Below are 14,599 nucleotides of genomic sequence, written 5' to 3' on the forward strand. Positions count from 1 at the left end.
TGAAAATCTACAAAATATTTAAATTGCATAGTTAAAATGAAGCCACAAAACAGTTTATTTGTGCAAAAATTTCGTGGCTGCAAAAAAGTTGAATCGTTTAAACAGAATACTAGTTACTGGCCACAAAATAGTTAAATTGTATAACCAAAGTACTATTTGGTGGCCATGAAATAATTAAATTGCACAAACAAAGTACCATACTAACTCAATTTCATGAAATAACTAAAATTATGCGAAGAAAATACTAACTTGTGACCACAAAACAGTTACATTTTAAACACAAAATACTGACTCATGGCCAAAAAATAGTTAAATTCTGAATAAAATACTAGATCTGCTCCATCGAATAACTACATTGAACGAAGAAAATACTAACTTGTGGCAACTAAATAGTTATATTTTAAAAACAAAAATTGCCACAAAATAGTTAAATTGTACATATTTGTGGCCACAACCTGGTTAGATTATATGAAATACTGGTTTATGGCCACAAAATTACCAAATTGTTGGAACAAATTACTAATTCTTGGCAACAAAATAGTAACAGTTTATGAATAAAATACAAATATGTGGCCACGAATTAGACAGATGGGTAAATAAATCAAGCATACTTTTGGCGGTAAACCTATCTGACCCTTAATATCCTGTTTAAATTATGATTCCTTGTGATGCCATGGACTTCAGAATGCATTAGTAGCTCAGCCTAAACTAAAACTCAATGGTAGTGTTTCTGCATGTTCCCATATTTTAATGTTTATTTTGTGGCCGCGTTTTCTCTCTTTTTCATACCAAGTCGTTAGACAGACTCTGAAAAATCATTTTTATGTCTAAAAAGTCTCCTATTTTCAGCAGAACACACATCTGAGCAAAGTTTGATAGCTGCATTCTTTACACAGCCCTAAATGTGGACAATAATTGTATTCTCCTCGGAACAGAAAGAGGAATAAGAAATGGACACACCTGTTGGGATAAATAGAAAAAGCAGGTGGATGAAGAAAAATAGTAAGAGGGAAAGAGAGAGTGAAAATAAAAGAGGAGGAAGGAGAAGAAGACGACAAATCACTCTAACAGACAACCTCATTCTTCCCTCTCTGCCTCACTCTCTCAAACACCAACTATGCTCTCTAATTTAACTCCTGTGGCAGTGTGAATAGATGCAGTTGTTTAGCGCCGGCAGCAGAGCTGCAGGTACCCCATGGCAGCAATCTGCTGAATCAGCAGCTCTCCACGCCATGTGTGTGTGTGTGTGAGAGTTTTGGGATTGTGAAAATAACAACAGAGGGAGTTAAAGAATGCAGAAGTGCCGGTGTTTCATTTACACAAGTGCATGAATGCGGTTGTCGCCTAATGAGAGAATGAAAAAAAATAACAACAAAAAAACAGCAAAATTTACTTTACACGCGCACACAAACACACACACACACACCTACACACACACACACACACACACACACACACACACAATCCACAACACCGCCACAGGGCCAGACCCACAGAGCGTCGCTATCATTACAATGCCAGCAAGAAGTCAATGCTATTACCATGACAACAAGCTCTCACTGTCATCAGCATGTCAGCTGCGGGTCACAAATGTTTCAGCTAAAAAGGCTTCAAATCAACATCCCAGCTGTCATTCTGGACCAACCACAACTAAGACAAATGAGAAGGATCAAACACAGACCAACCGGCTTCTTTTTTCTGACATCTGACATATTCTGCTAATTGTACAACAAAATGTTTTTTTTCAACCCTAAATCATTACAACTATTGCTTTGATCTATTGCAAAACTAGCAATCTTCCCCAAAATATTAAAATGAGACACTAGCTTAGAATGAAAACACAAAGCTTCACTTCATATCTAATCTAAAACTGCAGGAACATGTAACATGTAAATATTTTTGTCAAATGGTTGGAGCTCCAGGAGGCAAATGGGGGCAGCTGTCCTCCCCAGCAAAAAAGCTTTGCCCCACACTCACCCCTCCAATTTTTTTGGTTTTAATGACAAAGATTAGGAAATCATCAGTACACGTTCTTTTTTTAAACATTGCAAAAATAGCAAAAGCAACATTTTTAAATGAAATAAAAATAATGCTTTGTCAAATTTTCAAATATAAAATGTTGTAGCTCCCCCCCTGATTTCAAAAGTGAAGCATTTCTGACACATTTACAACTTTAAAATCTAAAAAAAATTGAGTTTTTTTTTTTTACTGGGACTATGAGAAAAACAAAAAAACTCCCAATAAATGATAGAGAAAATGATTCTTGGCATAATTTGCAACAAAAAGGCTTCTTATCAGTAACATCCATTTCCTCCAAACTCATGTTTTAAAACATTTTTTTTTCTGGATGAGATGATGAATGACTGATCACTTTTTCTCTAGTACAGGTTGAGTTGGCTCTAACAAGTGGAAAAGTCAAAGCTGCCTCTTTACAAGACGATTTTTCGTGATAAAGAGCTTTCTGCTAAAATGACAGATCTACTCTTCAGCCGACGTCTCACCGACGCATTCACCAAAGCATCCATCGTTTATCCTTCCCGCTCTACACCAGAGAGCAGCGGAACACAAAGCAGCAAGGTTAGCCATCTGTGTAAAGAGGACAGATTCTTGAGCTCCATTTCTCTGGATGGTGTGTGACACAATATGCAGCTGAACTGGGATTTTATTGGTATGCACGTCTAAGAAGAAGAAACAAAGCATGCAACTTCCAAACAATGACCATCCACACTAACCGCAGGACTTCAGATGTAGCTTTGGACAGCTTTTCAAATCCTTCATGTCAAACAGATTGATTCCATCTATGCAAGAGGATAAAACGTGAATGAAATTCACGCATCAGGCTTCCTTTTACCTCCAGCCATTTCCTCCTCCAGAAGTTGTATCTGCAGATGGAAGATCCTCTCCTGGAGGTCGCACAGACTGTGCTTCATTTTCTCCCTCCGTGTCACCATGTAGCACAGGTTACGCACCTGAAACGGCATCACACAGCATTTAGATAAATGTAAATAAGACTAATAGATTTTATTATGAACGAGGAAAAACAGAATCTTTACAAACTTTAAATGCTTAACTATTAGCCGTGCTTTTCTAAAAGTCACTTCTGTGAGGTTAAATCCATTTTTTAAACACGAAAATCTGATTTACACTTTATCTCAAGCAGTTTTCCTTTTAAATTGCTTTTCAGTACATTTTTTTCTATTTTGTTCTTGTTTCATTATCAGTATAATACACAATTATGATTTATAAGTTACCCTTAAACATCAAATTGCTATTGATCTGCTTTGTTACTTGAGCGGTGTGTGTGGGAGATTTAGGACTGCGATCCGTCCCGCAGCTCTAGGGGAACTAGCTACCGAACTCAGAAACGGGTCTAAAAATGTGTGTCTCAGAGCAGAGCTCGGATCATCAGCACACACAGCGGTTTGAGCTTCAAAGCAGAAATGTCGCTCAGTCCTTAGAAACCGTTCAAACAATCACGTGGATTTGTGTTTCCAGTCGCGTCCCGACAAAATAAAGGCTGATGTTATTCCCACATGTTTACGTGCAGCCAGGATGCAGATTGCAGCGCCAACCAAAGCTAATGCTAATATCTTATAAGCCCGTGTTAGCATACTGCTAATTCCGGCTCCGTTCTTTAACAGAAAAAGCACTGACCACACGGATTAAAATTCAAATGATGAGCGAACAGGTGCTTCATAATAATCGTAACATTATTAAAAACTCGTTTAGAAGATCGTCTCGTATATTACCGAGCTCACATGTCAATGTATATAGCCGCTAAGCAACATTGTTTTGGATTGAATTGTTACATTCAATAAAGTTTGAAAAAAAAAAATAGCCGCTCGGCGGAATTTATATCCTTTTCCGGTTTTTCAAACCCTACTGCGCATGTGCGAATGATTTATTCCGACCAAAAGTGTGACCCATGTGAACGTTTGTTATATTCTGAAAACATTTTTCCGGGCCCATCTACACGGTTGGATTCTAATCCGACTATTGATCCGATCGAGATATTTTGCACATTTAACCGTGGCTTATGGTGTCGACTCGCAACGTGGCGGGGGCGTGGCATCACGATGGCGTCTTTCCATCGGGATGTCAGTCACCCATCACGATGGACGATGGTATCGTCCATCGGCACAACCCTAACTTTCAAAGAACAGATTCCTCCAAGAATACATACATAAAATGCATTTTTAAAGAGATTTTATAGTCTAGATGAATACAAAAATGTGGCATAAACACAGCATTGGATTTTTGCTATCTAAAAACTTGAATGCCACTCTCTTTGAGTTTGATAAAAGCTTCAGCAAAAGCCCAATGTATCAGATCAAAGTCATCTGGCCCTGAGAGTGGTTTACTGCATATGTGTCTGGATGGAGAACAGATCAATAATTGAGTCTGCATGTTTATGTTAAGGACATATGGATGTTCAAAGACAATCTGTGGTCATAAATGCATGTGTTACCATTTTGCCCTGCCAACATAAAAGGGGAGACAATGAGAAAACGATTTTTTTTTTTAAAGGTTGAAAATTTGTCAAAAAGAGAAATAAAGTCAGTCAGACAGACAGACGCTGCAGAAATGTGATCCATAAGAAGCACGTCGGAATGGACGTGTTGTAATGTAAAGCTGCATTTCTTTTTAATGCAAAGTGACTGGAAGAAAAAGAAAGAAATCTAATAGACCTCAAAGAATAAGGAGCAGACAGAGTTCAAGTGCATTCTGCTCAAAATGTGAGATGTCAATAAAGAGAAGAGTAAATGTTCAGTTAGAAGCAGACAGACTCTGTGTTTCCTGTGTGCACAGATCAATTGGACTCGTTTGAATAAAGCGGTTAGAACTGACTTTCACTCAGAAAATATCGAACAGCAAATGAGGCCAAGAGGACGCACTATTCTGCAAACCAGAAAGGCTTTATGTTTGAAGCACTGCGCTGAAAAAGAAGAGGTACTGACGGACTGTGGAGCACAGACAGGTATTTATAGTGGTGCACTTAGCGATTCAAATTCAAATTCTGACTTTTCTAACTTTTAGAAAACCTGCCTAATTTTTCTTTTTGGATTCTCCACTCAGCTTAATCCCTGGATTATCTGCTTTCCGGAGATGTTGAACTGATATGAGCCAGTCCAGGCACTACGACTGGAGCAGATTTATTTTATCGGCTAATGAAGTTCACAAAGCTTACAGTGGTTTTATCCTGCAATCAAATGACAACTTTATAAGGAACTGGCAGTTCCTTACTTTTATGGCATCAGCGGTCATACTGCAGGTCTCTGTGAGGTTTGTGCACACACCAACACACATACATGCTAGTTATAAATTACTATGACAACTGCAGAGAGAGCTGTAACTAAAACTGACATTTAATACATGCAGAGGCAATGTCTCATTTCAGTGTTCATTTACATTTAAAGTATAAAAAAGCTCTGCTCGCGATGACTTCTAAGCTGCATAAAGTAGAGCCAAGCATCAGAGGAAGGTAAACAGACAGACTGAAATGAAGACTCAGCAAATGAAGTTTAAATCCCGGCCTACCAAACAAAAAATGTTGCGTCTTGAAGAACATGTTTCGGCTCTTGCTGGTGAAATGGCCATGAAGTGGATGATGATGGAACTTCAACAGAAAGTTATAGTTTTGTAGTTTTGTGTCTGTGGGAGTCGGTGGTATGTTGGGCATTGGGTTTTAAAAAGAATTACCTTAAGGTCCCACTCCATAAATCTTTTGAACTAATTTAGAAGTGTTGCCAGTGGTCTTTTAAAAATTGATTATTTTGTTTTTAGCCAAAATGGGCGGCAGTGGCTCAGGTCATCTAATGATCCAAGGGTCAGCGGTTCCCCGGTCAACCGTTGTTGTGTCCTTGGGCAAGACACTGTACCGTCCCTGCCTCCAGTGTTGCTCCAATGTCCCGGTGATGGTCGGGTATGGTAGGCGAGAACTGGCAGCCACGCCTCTGTCAGTCTGCCCCAGGGCAGCTGAGGCTACATCAGTAGCTACCATCACCAAGTATGAATGAATAATGGACACACACTGTAAGCGCTCTGGACATCTGGAAAAGCAAAGATAAATCCAGTCTATTATGATTATTATTATTAAAATAAAAAATAAAAACTGTGTCAATTTCTAGCACATAGTTTCTGCAGAGCAGCAGGAGTTCATTAGAAATTCAGCTCTGAGTACGGATTGGTACGGAGTGAGCCTTGCCCCACTTCCCATCATCCTTTTGTTTATGTGCTCTCCTGTCCTGCTAGCTTACAGCCCCTCACACCCCCAACCTAACATTACGAGTGCAACTAAAATGGTGAGCACTATCGGAGCTTGTGCCCTGCCCATCGTATTTTCTATGTCACAAATTAGGGGGAAAAAAAGTTCAACACATAATGTCCTGGGGCCTCATTTATAAAACTTTGCGTAGGATTTGCGTCAGAAGTGGCGTACGGATGAAACATAGGACGTGCGTACGCACAGAAATATTCGGATTTATAAAACCATGCGCACATCCTACGGATTTTTCCCTTAGTAAATCACTATCAATCTAAATGTAGCGCAGCTTATGCGGCTTCATGACACGCCCATAGTTGCCCATAAATAGTCCATGAAACGCCCACAAATTGATATTTCTTGATTGCGAAATCATGGCAAACATAGAGAGGAAATGAAAAAAACGTAACTTCACTCAATGTGAAGTAGAAGTTATCGTTGGCGAGGTGGAAAAGAGGAGAAAATGTTGTTTGGAGGGCACAGTGTGGGCATTACTAATGCCAAAAAGGCACGTGGCCGGCGCCGTAAATGCTGTAGCCTCACAACCTCGGACCGTGGCCGAAATAAAAAAGAAATGGTCGGACATCAAAGTCGAGGCGAAAAGACGTCTAGCGCTCCATCGCCAGAGTGTGTCTGCCACGGGGGGGGGGGACACACACACCGGAGCTGACCCCTCTTGATGAGAGACTGGCGGCAATTATTGGGGAATCCCTATTAAGTGGAGTGGTGGCGGAGGGGGACACTGACGCGTCAGGTGCACCGGGTGACACAGGCACGGCGTGGTTCCTCCGAGTGCTCCTCTGTAACGCCGGGCCCAAAAGCCCGCGGAGGTCCAACAGGACGGCTCGAGGAAGTCGGAACCGGCTCATAAGCCAGTCGTCCTCGTTTGCCAGCAAGTCTTCTTGCTGTCTAAAGATGCGTTCACTCCGAATTCTTCCATTTGCCACATCTTCTAAGAGCGCAAGATCAGCCATTGTGCGTCACTACGCATTGTGATGGAGCATTTTATTTCCATCCATTTAATTACATCTGACAAGCTACAGATGTCGGTAATAATCAACGTGGAAATGGGAAATTGTTTAATGTAATTTCTTGTTGCTTTCTGAATGGTTGAGACATACGCCATAGATTGTTTTATCAAAACTAAAACAAAACTAAAGGCATATGCATGAATACCATAATTCCATAGCTTATGAAGAAATGTTTTACTAGGAAAAAACTTTCCCCAGTGGACAATTAATACATCTGTCTGTCATCCGTCCATCCATCCATCCATCCATCCATCCATCTATCTGATTGCACCTATATCTGCTCCGCCAGACGGACACATTGAGGAGAATATCAGTTTTGTACATTATATCGTTCTGTTGACTATATTATTTATGAGGATGAATTGCACAACATACCAATATTGCAGAACATATTTCACTTTTCTCATTTGAATTGATGTTGTAATTTTTGTTTGATTTTTTTTTGTTTGTTTCACTGCTGATCGGTCCAACGGGTGTTCGTGTAGGCTGTTAATTGTAAGACTTGCTTTGTGAAGTCTTAATGTTATTTATGAGAGGCAGTATTGTCATTTTCACTTTCACGTGTTTCTTCCATCTGCCGACGGTGTCGCCGTTTCTCCTTTCACCCGTTTTTGTGCGTACGCCTGGGTCAGAGCTTGCGTGAAGGACCGCACATTTTCCCGTCAAGTTTGCTTTTCATAAATATCAATTATTGCGTAGAGAGTGGTGTACGCCTTCTTTTGTGCGTACGCAACGTTTATAAATGAGGCCCCTGATGAGCAGCCCCATGATGCTTCTACCCCCATACTTCACAGTGGGTACAATGTTCTTGGGATACAACTCAGCATTTCTCCACCTCTGGCGTTTATAATATAGAGTCCCATGTTGGACTCATCTGACCACATGACATTCTACCAATCCTCTTTCAGATCATCCAGATGTTCTCCAGAAAACTTCAGACTGCTCAGGAGATGTCCTGGCTTTAGCAGGTGGGATTAAGAAAAACGAAATTCTGAAAAATCAGCTAATAGATTTGATCAATATCGCTTTTTTTTTTAGATCTACACAGTATTGGTTAATCAATTACTGAAACTGAGCCATGTTTTTCAATTTGGCTCAGCTCATTTAAGCTTTGCAATGAACCCAAATAAAAAACATAAACATAGAAGAACAAACAACTGATCATCAGGTACAGCTTGTGAGTCTGAGGAAAAGCTTTTCATTCAGTCCCCTACATCAGTGTTTTTCAACCAGTGTGCGTGCCGTGGGAGATGGTCAAGTGTGCCTTGGGAAATTGCCCTCATTAACTGATCTAAAAACATTTCCCATCTCCAGGATTTCAGTTCTTTGTTCATCCCAACAGGCCCCGATAAAACACCAAGAAATTGGGAATATGAAAGATCATAAAATACTTTTTTCTTTGTGTTTATTTGATTCTATTAAATACATTTTGATAAGGATGACGATACCGCGATTTAGCCGCAGCTTTAGCTATGTTAGGAAATGTTCCGCCCCTTTAACTGTCTCCACCAATCATTGTTGGGATCTTAATCACATGTCATCAGTCTGACCAATCAGAAGTGGTTAAAGTCTTCACTTCCTTGTTCTGAATTCTGCTGAAAAAGTCTCTCAGTTCTAAGAAAAATACCAGCTAAAGCTCGTCTTTAGCGGTGTAGCTTTCCACAGAATCCGGTGTCGGACCGTGGAAAAAGTGAACAAAACAATGAAGCTCAGAGACGCTAGTCTGTCTGCGTTCGGCGGATTATTGAACTACATCTCCCATGATGCATTTGGTTATTAAAGTGACAGTGTGAGCGTCTGGGTGCACGACTATCTCCTCTTAACGTCGTGAAACCACAACGACCACAAATCAAACAGTTTTTAAATTTTTTAACTAAACTTTTATTACATCTTTAAAAAACAGCTGCCACAATTTTTCTGCCACAATTATCACAAAAATGCATGTGAGATCATGAAGGGACTGTGGATCAATACAGACCGAGTTTCTCCTTGGCTCAAAAAAGGTTGAAAAACACTGCCCTACATTATCTAAAGAGGAAAAACAAGTCATCCTCTTCTTCAGTTCTAAAGCCTGTGTCCCCAATAAAAGAGCATCAATTCCCATTATGTGTGTTTGAAGGTACTTTGTATTTGTGTCAGTCTGTAGATTTATACTAGTGTCATCTGTGACACCAATGAGTATGTTCAGTTATGACAGATCCAATAAGATGCACTATAAAGAAAACTCTTCCCTACATCACAGTGAAGTGTCACCTAAAGGTAAGTTTGACTTCACTGGGTGAGATAAAGTTGCACAAAAAGAAAACATGGCAGTCAAAGGGTTGGGATTCATGATGAAATGCTACTTAAATCACAATCATTGGATGTTCTGTTGACTTTGTTGGAGTAACAGGAGCTTACTGGCAGTCCTGCAGGCTTATTGTTTATCCACTGGTCTTGATGGATTCGTGAGCCTGCCCTATCTGACCCATTCCATCCCAGTCTTGGAGCACGGCGGATAAAAATAGCCGTTTAACTGGGACACAATGTGCAGGGCCTGGCTTTGATTAGGACATCCACAGTGCGTACCGTTTTTATAAACATCTACGTCTGCCTGCAGACAAAACACAGCAGTGGAAAGCTGGGGAAAGGAGGGAATTGAAGAACAAGGAGGAGAATTTGGAGTAAAAAGACTCCATTGAGCTTCTCCTTTTTGTCCCTTAGTTTACCTCCATGTCACTGATGCTCAGTTGAGATCTTTGATGTCAATTTAGTTTACTTCAATCTCCGTTTAAATGAAATCCAAGATTGTCACAAAAGATGCCTTCGCTCAGTTAAAATTTCATTTGCTTTCTTGCAAAGGAAAAAAAGGATTTCACAAAATCTCACAAAGAGGATGTCGTACCTGAAAGTCTGCATGTTTAAAAACACATTTACAGAACTTTAACTCTATTGGCATTTTTTTAAGGGAAAACACATTTAATGAATCCTTCAGATTAGTTTTTAGCTGAGGTGCCAAACCAGATTTTATGAGCTTTTTAATAATTCTTTGCTCAAAGCTTATTATCTTTTCTGAGGCACTTTGGTGTCACAGAGTTAGATTCTTTTTTTTTAACCAAAGTTTATTTGTATTTTTTTTTTTACTATTATTGACTAAGTAAAGAAAACTAGAAAAGTAAATCAGTTTTGAGGGAAGACAGAGAGTAAATCATTATTATAATTGGATTCATGTTTAAGTGAACTCATTCTGCACAAAGATAAAATGAAGAACATGTTAGACGAATGATAAAAAAAACTACAGCAGGAAGTATTTACAGCAAAAACAGCTGAATATTTTCTCTGTTAAAAGAAAAAAAAGCGAATTGGTGGCTCCATTGTTCGACAAAACGCTCAACATTTTGCCATAGGTACTGTCAAAATGCGTAGCTTTAAGACCCACCTGGATGAAAATGGTGTTTTTACCAGGTTCTTGTGGCATTTCTCTGATGATTAGACGATATATTAAGAACATTAGGCTTAAAATTGGATCTCTGACTATTTGTGAATCAGGAAACAGGCTGTTTGAAAAAGAGCTTATTTGTGACGTTGGGTACGCCACAAGTGGAAAACCAGGGGTGCCAGAATCCAGTCTCGAGGGCCAGAATCCTGCAGGTTTTCCAACCAATCTGCTGTTGAAGCGTCTTATTGGCTAAACATACCTGATGCAGGTAATAATCAGTAGATAAGGCAGAATTTCTGGAAAATCAGGAGGAGGCCGGCCCTTGAGGCCTGGATTTTGACACCCCAGGCATAAATAGAGAGCTCTCAGCAACGGGGAGGGGAAGGCGAATGGGGTTGCTCCACGCCACAACTCAGGGGTTAATTTCTAATGAACTACTGCTGCTCTGCTGAAACTATGTCCAAGAAAACAACAGTTTCCCCCCAATTTGAACTAAAATGGCATAATCTTAATTAGAAAACCACTGGGAACACTTTTAAAATAGATAAGAGATGATGGGACTTTAATAACTTTGGTTAGGATCTAGTCTGGCATTAAGTCTGTCTTGAAGTTTTGCTGTAATTTTGGACACAGAAAAAACAGAATGAATCCATTTTTAATTTTCAGATTTCCAAAGACAAAAAAAGGTTGATGATGTAAGATACCAGTTTTTCCTTGAACTGTTTGGGTTGGATGCAGAAACAGGGTTTCATTGAAGGGAAAGAAGAAGTAGGTTTTACCTACATTTTTTTACAGTCTGTGTAAGGAGATGAACTCTAATTTCCTCAAAGACGTTGGGAAACCAGGCTGACGGAAATCGTACAACATTCACATTCAGTCTGTAAGAGGAGGCTTTCATCTGAAATGTCTAACAAATGTAAAGTAGCATGGCAAGGAAATGTGGCTCACAAAAAGTGTTAAAAATGAGAGTACAGGCAGAGCAGGTACAGAAGTTCAAAGTAAAACCCAGTTAGTGTGATGAAGTGTGGGGAAAAACAATTTTTTTTGTCAAAAGGAAGGATTTTAAAGATATATGACGCTAAAAGGCAGCTGCAAAACCAAATGAAAATGGATTGAAAGAACCATGTTGTTGTGCAAGAAGGAGAACTTTTAAGAGAAAGTTATTTAAAAAAAACAGATCAGTCTAAGGGAAAACTGCTTCTCTTCCTGTTGGTTGCGTTGAATTGGACTCTGGCAGCCATAAGTGGAGGTCAAGGCGCAGTGGACGGATGACACGTGTCCTTTTTGGCTGTTCAAACAACAGACATGGCCACATGCCTTCGCCATCTGTGGGGGTTCTACTGTGCGTGCTGGGAGACCTTTATGAAGGGCTTTGTAGTAGATGAGGTGAAAGATCATCACGGTCTGTGTTAACTGACGGGTGGCCCACTGAGCCACAGCTTTTATTGACCCGTAAAGAGCAAATCTACAAGTTCCAGGTCAATATTCTACAATCCAATTTAGGAACTTTAACATCCTTTTGGCAAATCTGAGATATGGATTGGTTGTTTGTGAGGATTTATTAACGATGTGTCATTAAGGCCGGACATTTGAATCACTTGCCAGAAAAAAATGACTTTTTTTTTTGAGAGGACTTTTCTTTGAGAAAAGTGCACATGAGAGGTGATTTGAAAGACAAACTGAGACACAAATGCCAAAATAAAACACAGAAAATCACATATATCATTGAATACTGCATGACATCAAGGTTAATGACATTTCTGACACCAGTGAGCAGCAGAAGCCCCCGTCCAAAAAAACATTCATTCAGGACTGATGCTGGTTCATCTCCCCTCCTTAATCCCCAGAAAAACTAACTCTTCCTCTCTCATCCATCCATGACTCAACAGAAGGCGAATAATCTGGATTACATGTATTACCTGGATTTTATGTTTTCATTTTCTAAAAAAAGACTGGAACTTTCCACACAGATGACTTTGAGCATTTATGAATAAAGCTTTGACAGTTAATTGCTTTTTTATGGGATCTCTAAGATTCCTGAAAAGTGTAAGGGAATACAGACATCAGCTTGTTTTTTTAGCAGGTCTTCATGTTCTGTTCTTTTGCTGCTGCAGTTAACCTTTTAAAACGTTTACTTCATGTCGCTTTATTGGGTTCCTTTCCATTTAATAAAACTTCTCTTAAAATCATGAAACAGTGGGTTCTGCAGGTTTATTGTGGAGCAGTTAATTAAAAGAAACACTACCTTATTACATTATTTTAGCTGCTACACAGAAAATGTAAAACATTGGACTTTTTACCATGGAGTCATCGACAAATTAAGAGCATTTCATTTTTTTTTGTAATTGTTTTTCTACTTCAATTTTAAGTAAGACTGAAAGTTTAGCAGATGACTTTATTTTTCTCTGAGTTACAGTGTAAAAACACAATTTAAGATGACTTCATCCTTGCCATTCCTACTTTTTAAAGGTCTCTGCCACCTCACCTTTCACATTATTTGAATTTTACTTAATTTCCAGGAGCCTCCTTTGCAGCATCAGTCCCTGCTTATTACAACGTATGAATAAGTTTTGTTAATATTGCTACCCGCACGTTTTTGCAAAACTGAATTTAAACTGAAAAAAAAAACATGTTCTAAATTTCTTAAAAATAATAATAATAATTACAATAATTTTTACAATTTTTGGAAGTTCTGGTATGAAATTGTGATGATAATTTTATACCATTGGGGCAAACCATATTTCTATCTCTAATATGGTTCCCTCCCAAAGTCAGTAATTACTTTAATGATATTCTAAGTTTATTCTGTAGAAGTTTATTGCTTTTTTAAGTCTCTTTAAATGTAAATTTCATGCAAGACAGCAAGAGTGGCTCTCATTTTCTGTCCATTAAAAGGGATTTCTGCGTTGGCACCATTCATCCGTTAACCTTAGTGTTTGTCTGCGAGAGCCGATGTGACTCCAGGCAGAAAAGCAGGAAATACTTAAGTCTGGACCAATTATGATCTTTGAAACTGATGTAAAAAAATAACCTGCAGCCTTGAAGCGGTTAATGTGTTTCTAAGTGGAAAACTCGTTTGTCCTAGTTGGATTTTGAGTTTGTTGACTTCCTGCAAATGTGTTTCAACTTGTTTACTTCAGTGATTTGATGTGGTTGAATACTGAAAAGAGAGACATTATATTTAAATGGCACCAAGTGTTAGTTGCATAAATAAACTACCCATATTGTATTTTTGAGAGGTTACACTTAATAGAGTGTATCTTCTTTCTAGCTTAAGAAACACATTGATCCGAGTCACTCAGCATCCAGATCATTGATTAAAAGCCAATACTGTTTGCTAATGTGCATCACAAAGTGTTCAGTCACTCTGAAATACAGGCAGCCAAAGATAAGGATTAATGATCTTTAATTGGTTCAGTAACAGCCTAAAACAGAATAGACAGCGAGCCTTAATGACTAATGAGATGATCAAAACGTCTATAACTAGTCTGCAGCCTGCAGTGACATGTGGACAGCTTGTTATGGATGCAGCTCAGCTGTAATCACAAGTGTAAACAATTGTTCAATTTTTTAAACCCTTTCCTTACATGTACAATTTTTAAAGACTAACCAGACAGCTGGAACTACAGGGTTTGTGTCGTTTTCAACTTTGTTGAAAAAGCTATAATTATTATTGGCAGCTCTAGATACTTTTTGCAGGAAAGAGATGTAATTTATTTTGCAAAAACACTAAATATGTCTAAACTTCTATGCCTAGTTTTGGAGCAAAGTACATCACAAATGTCAGCAGCAACTGTACTTTTTAAAAATATAAATAACTAAATATGTTTTTGTCTTTATTTTTTTGTAAAGTACTTTGGTACCCTGAAGGACTTATAAAGTGCTATA

General features: G+C 38.9%; 1 protein-coding gene across 2 annotated transcripts in view; it reads right to left on the reverse strand.

Moving 5' to 3' along the window:
- Positions 1-14,599, reverse strand: part of jade2 (jade family PHD finger 2) — a 214,121-nt gene that overhangs the window by 25,632 nt on the left and 173,890 nt on the right. For both annotated transcript variants that reach the window (XM_023962509.2, XM_023962510.2), the window contains exon 11: positions 2,852-2,969. In XM_023962509.2, the coding sequence (XP_023818277.1) occupies positions 2,852-2,969 (118 nt within the window). The remainder of the gene's footprint in view (positions 1-2,851; positions 2,970-14,599) is intronic.

Source organism: Oryzias latipes, chromosome 14, assembly GCF_053564925.1.
Source record: "Oryzias latipes strain Hd-rR chromosome 14, Olatipes_Hd-rR_3.1".
In the NCBI taxonomy this organism is placed as follows: domain Eukaryota; kingdom Metazoa; phylum Chordata; class Actinopteri; order Beloniformes; family Adrianichthyidae; genus Oryzias; species Oryzias latipes.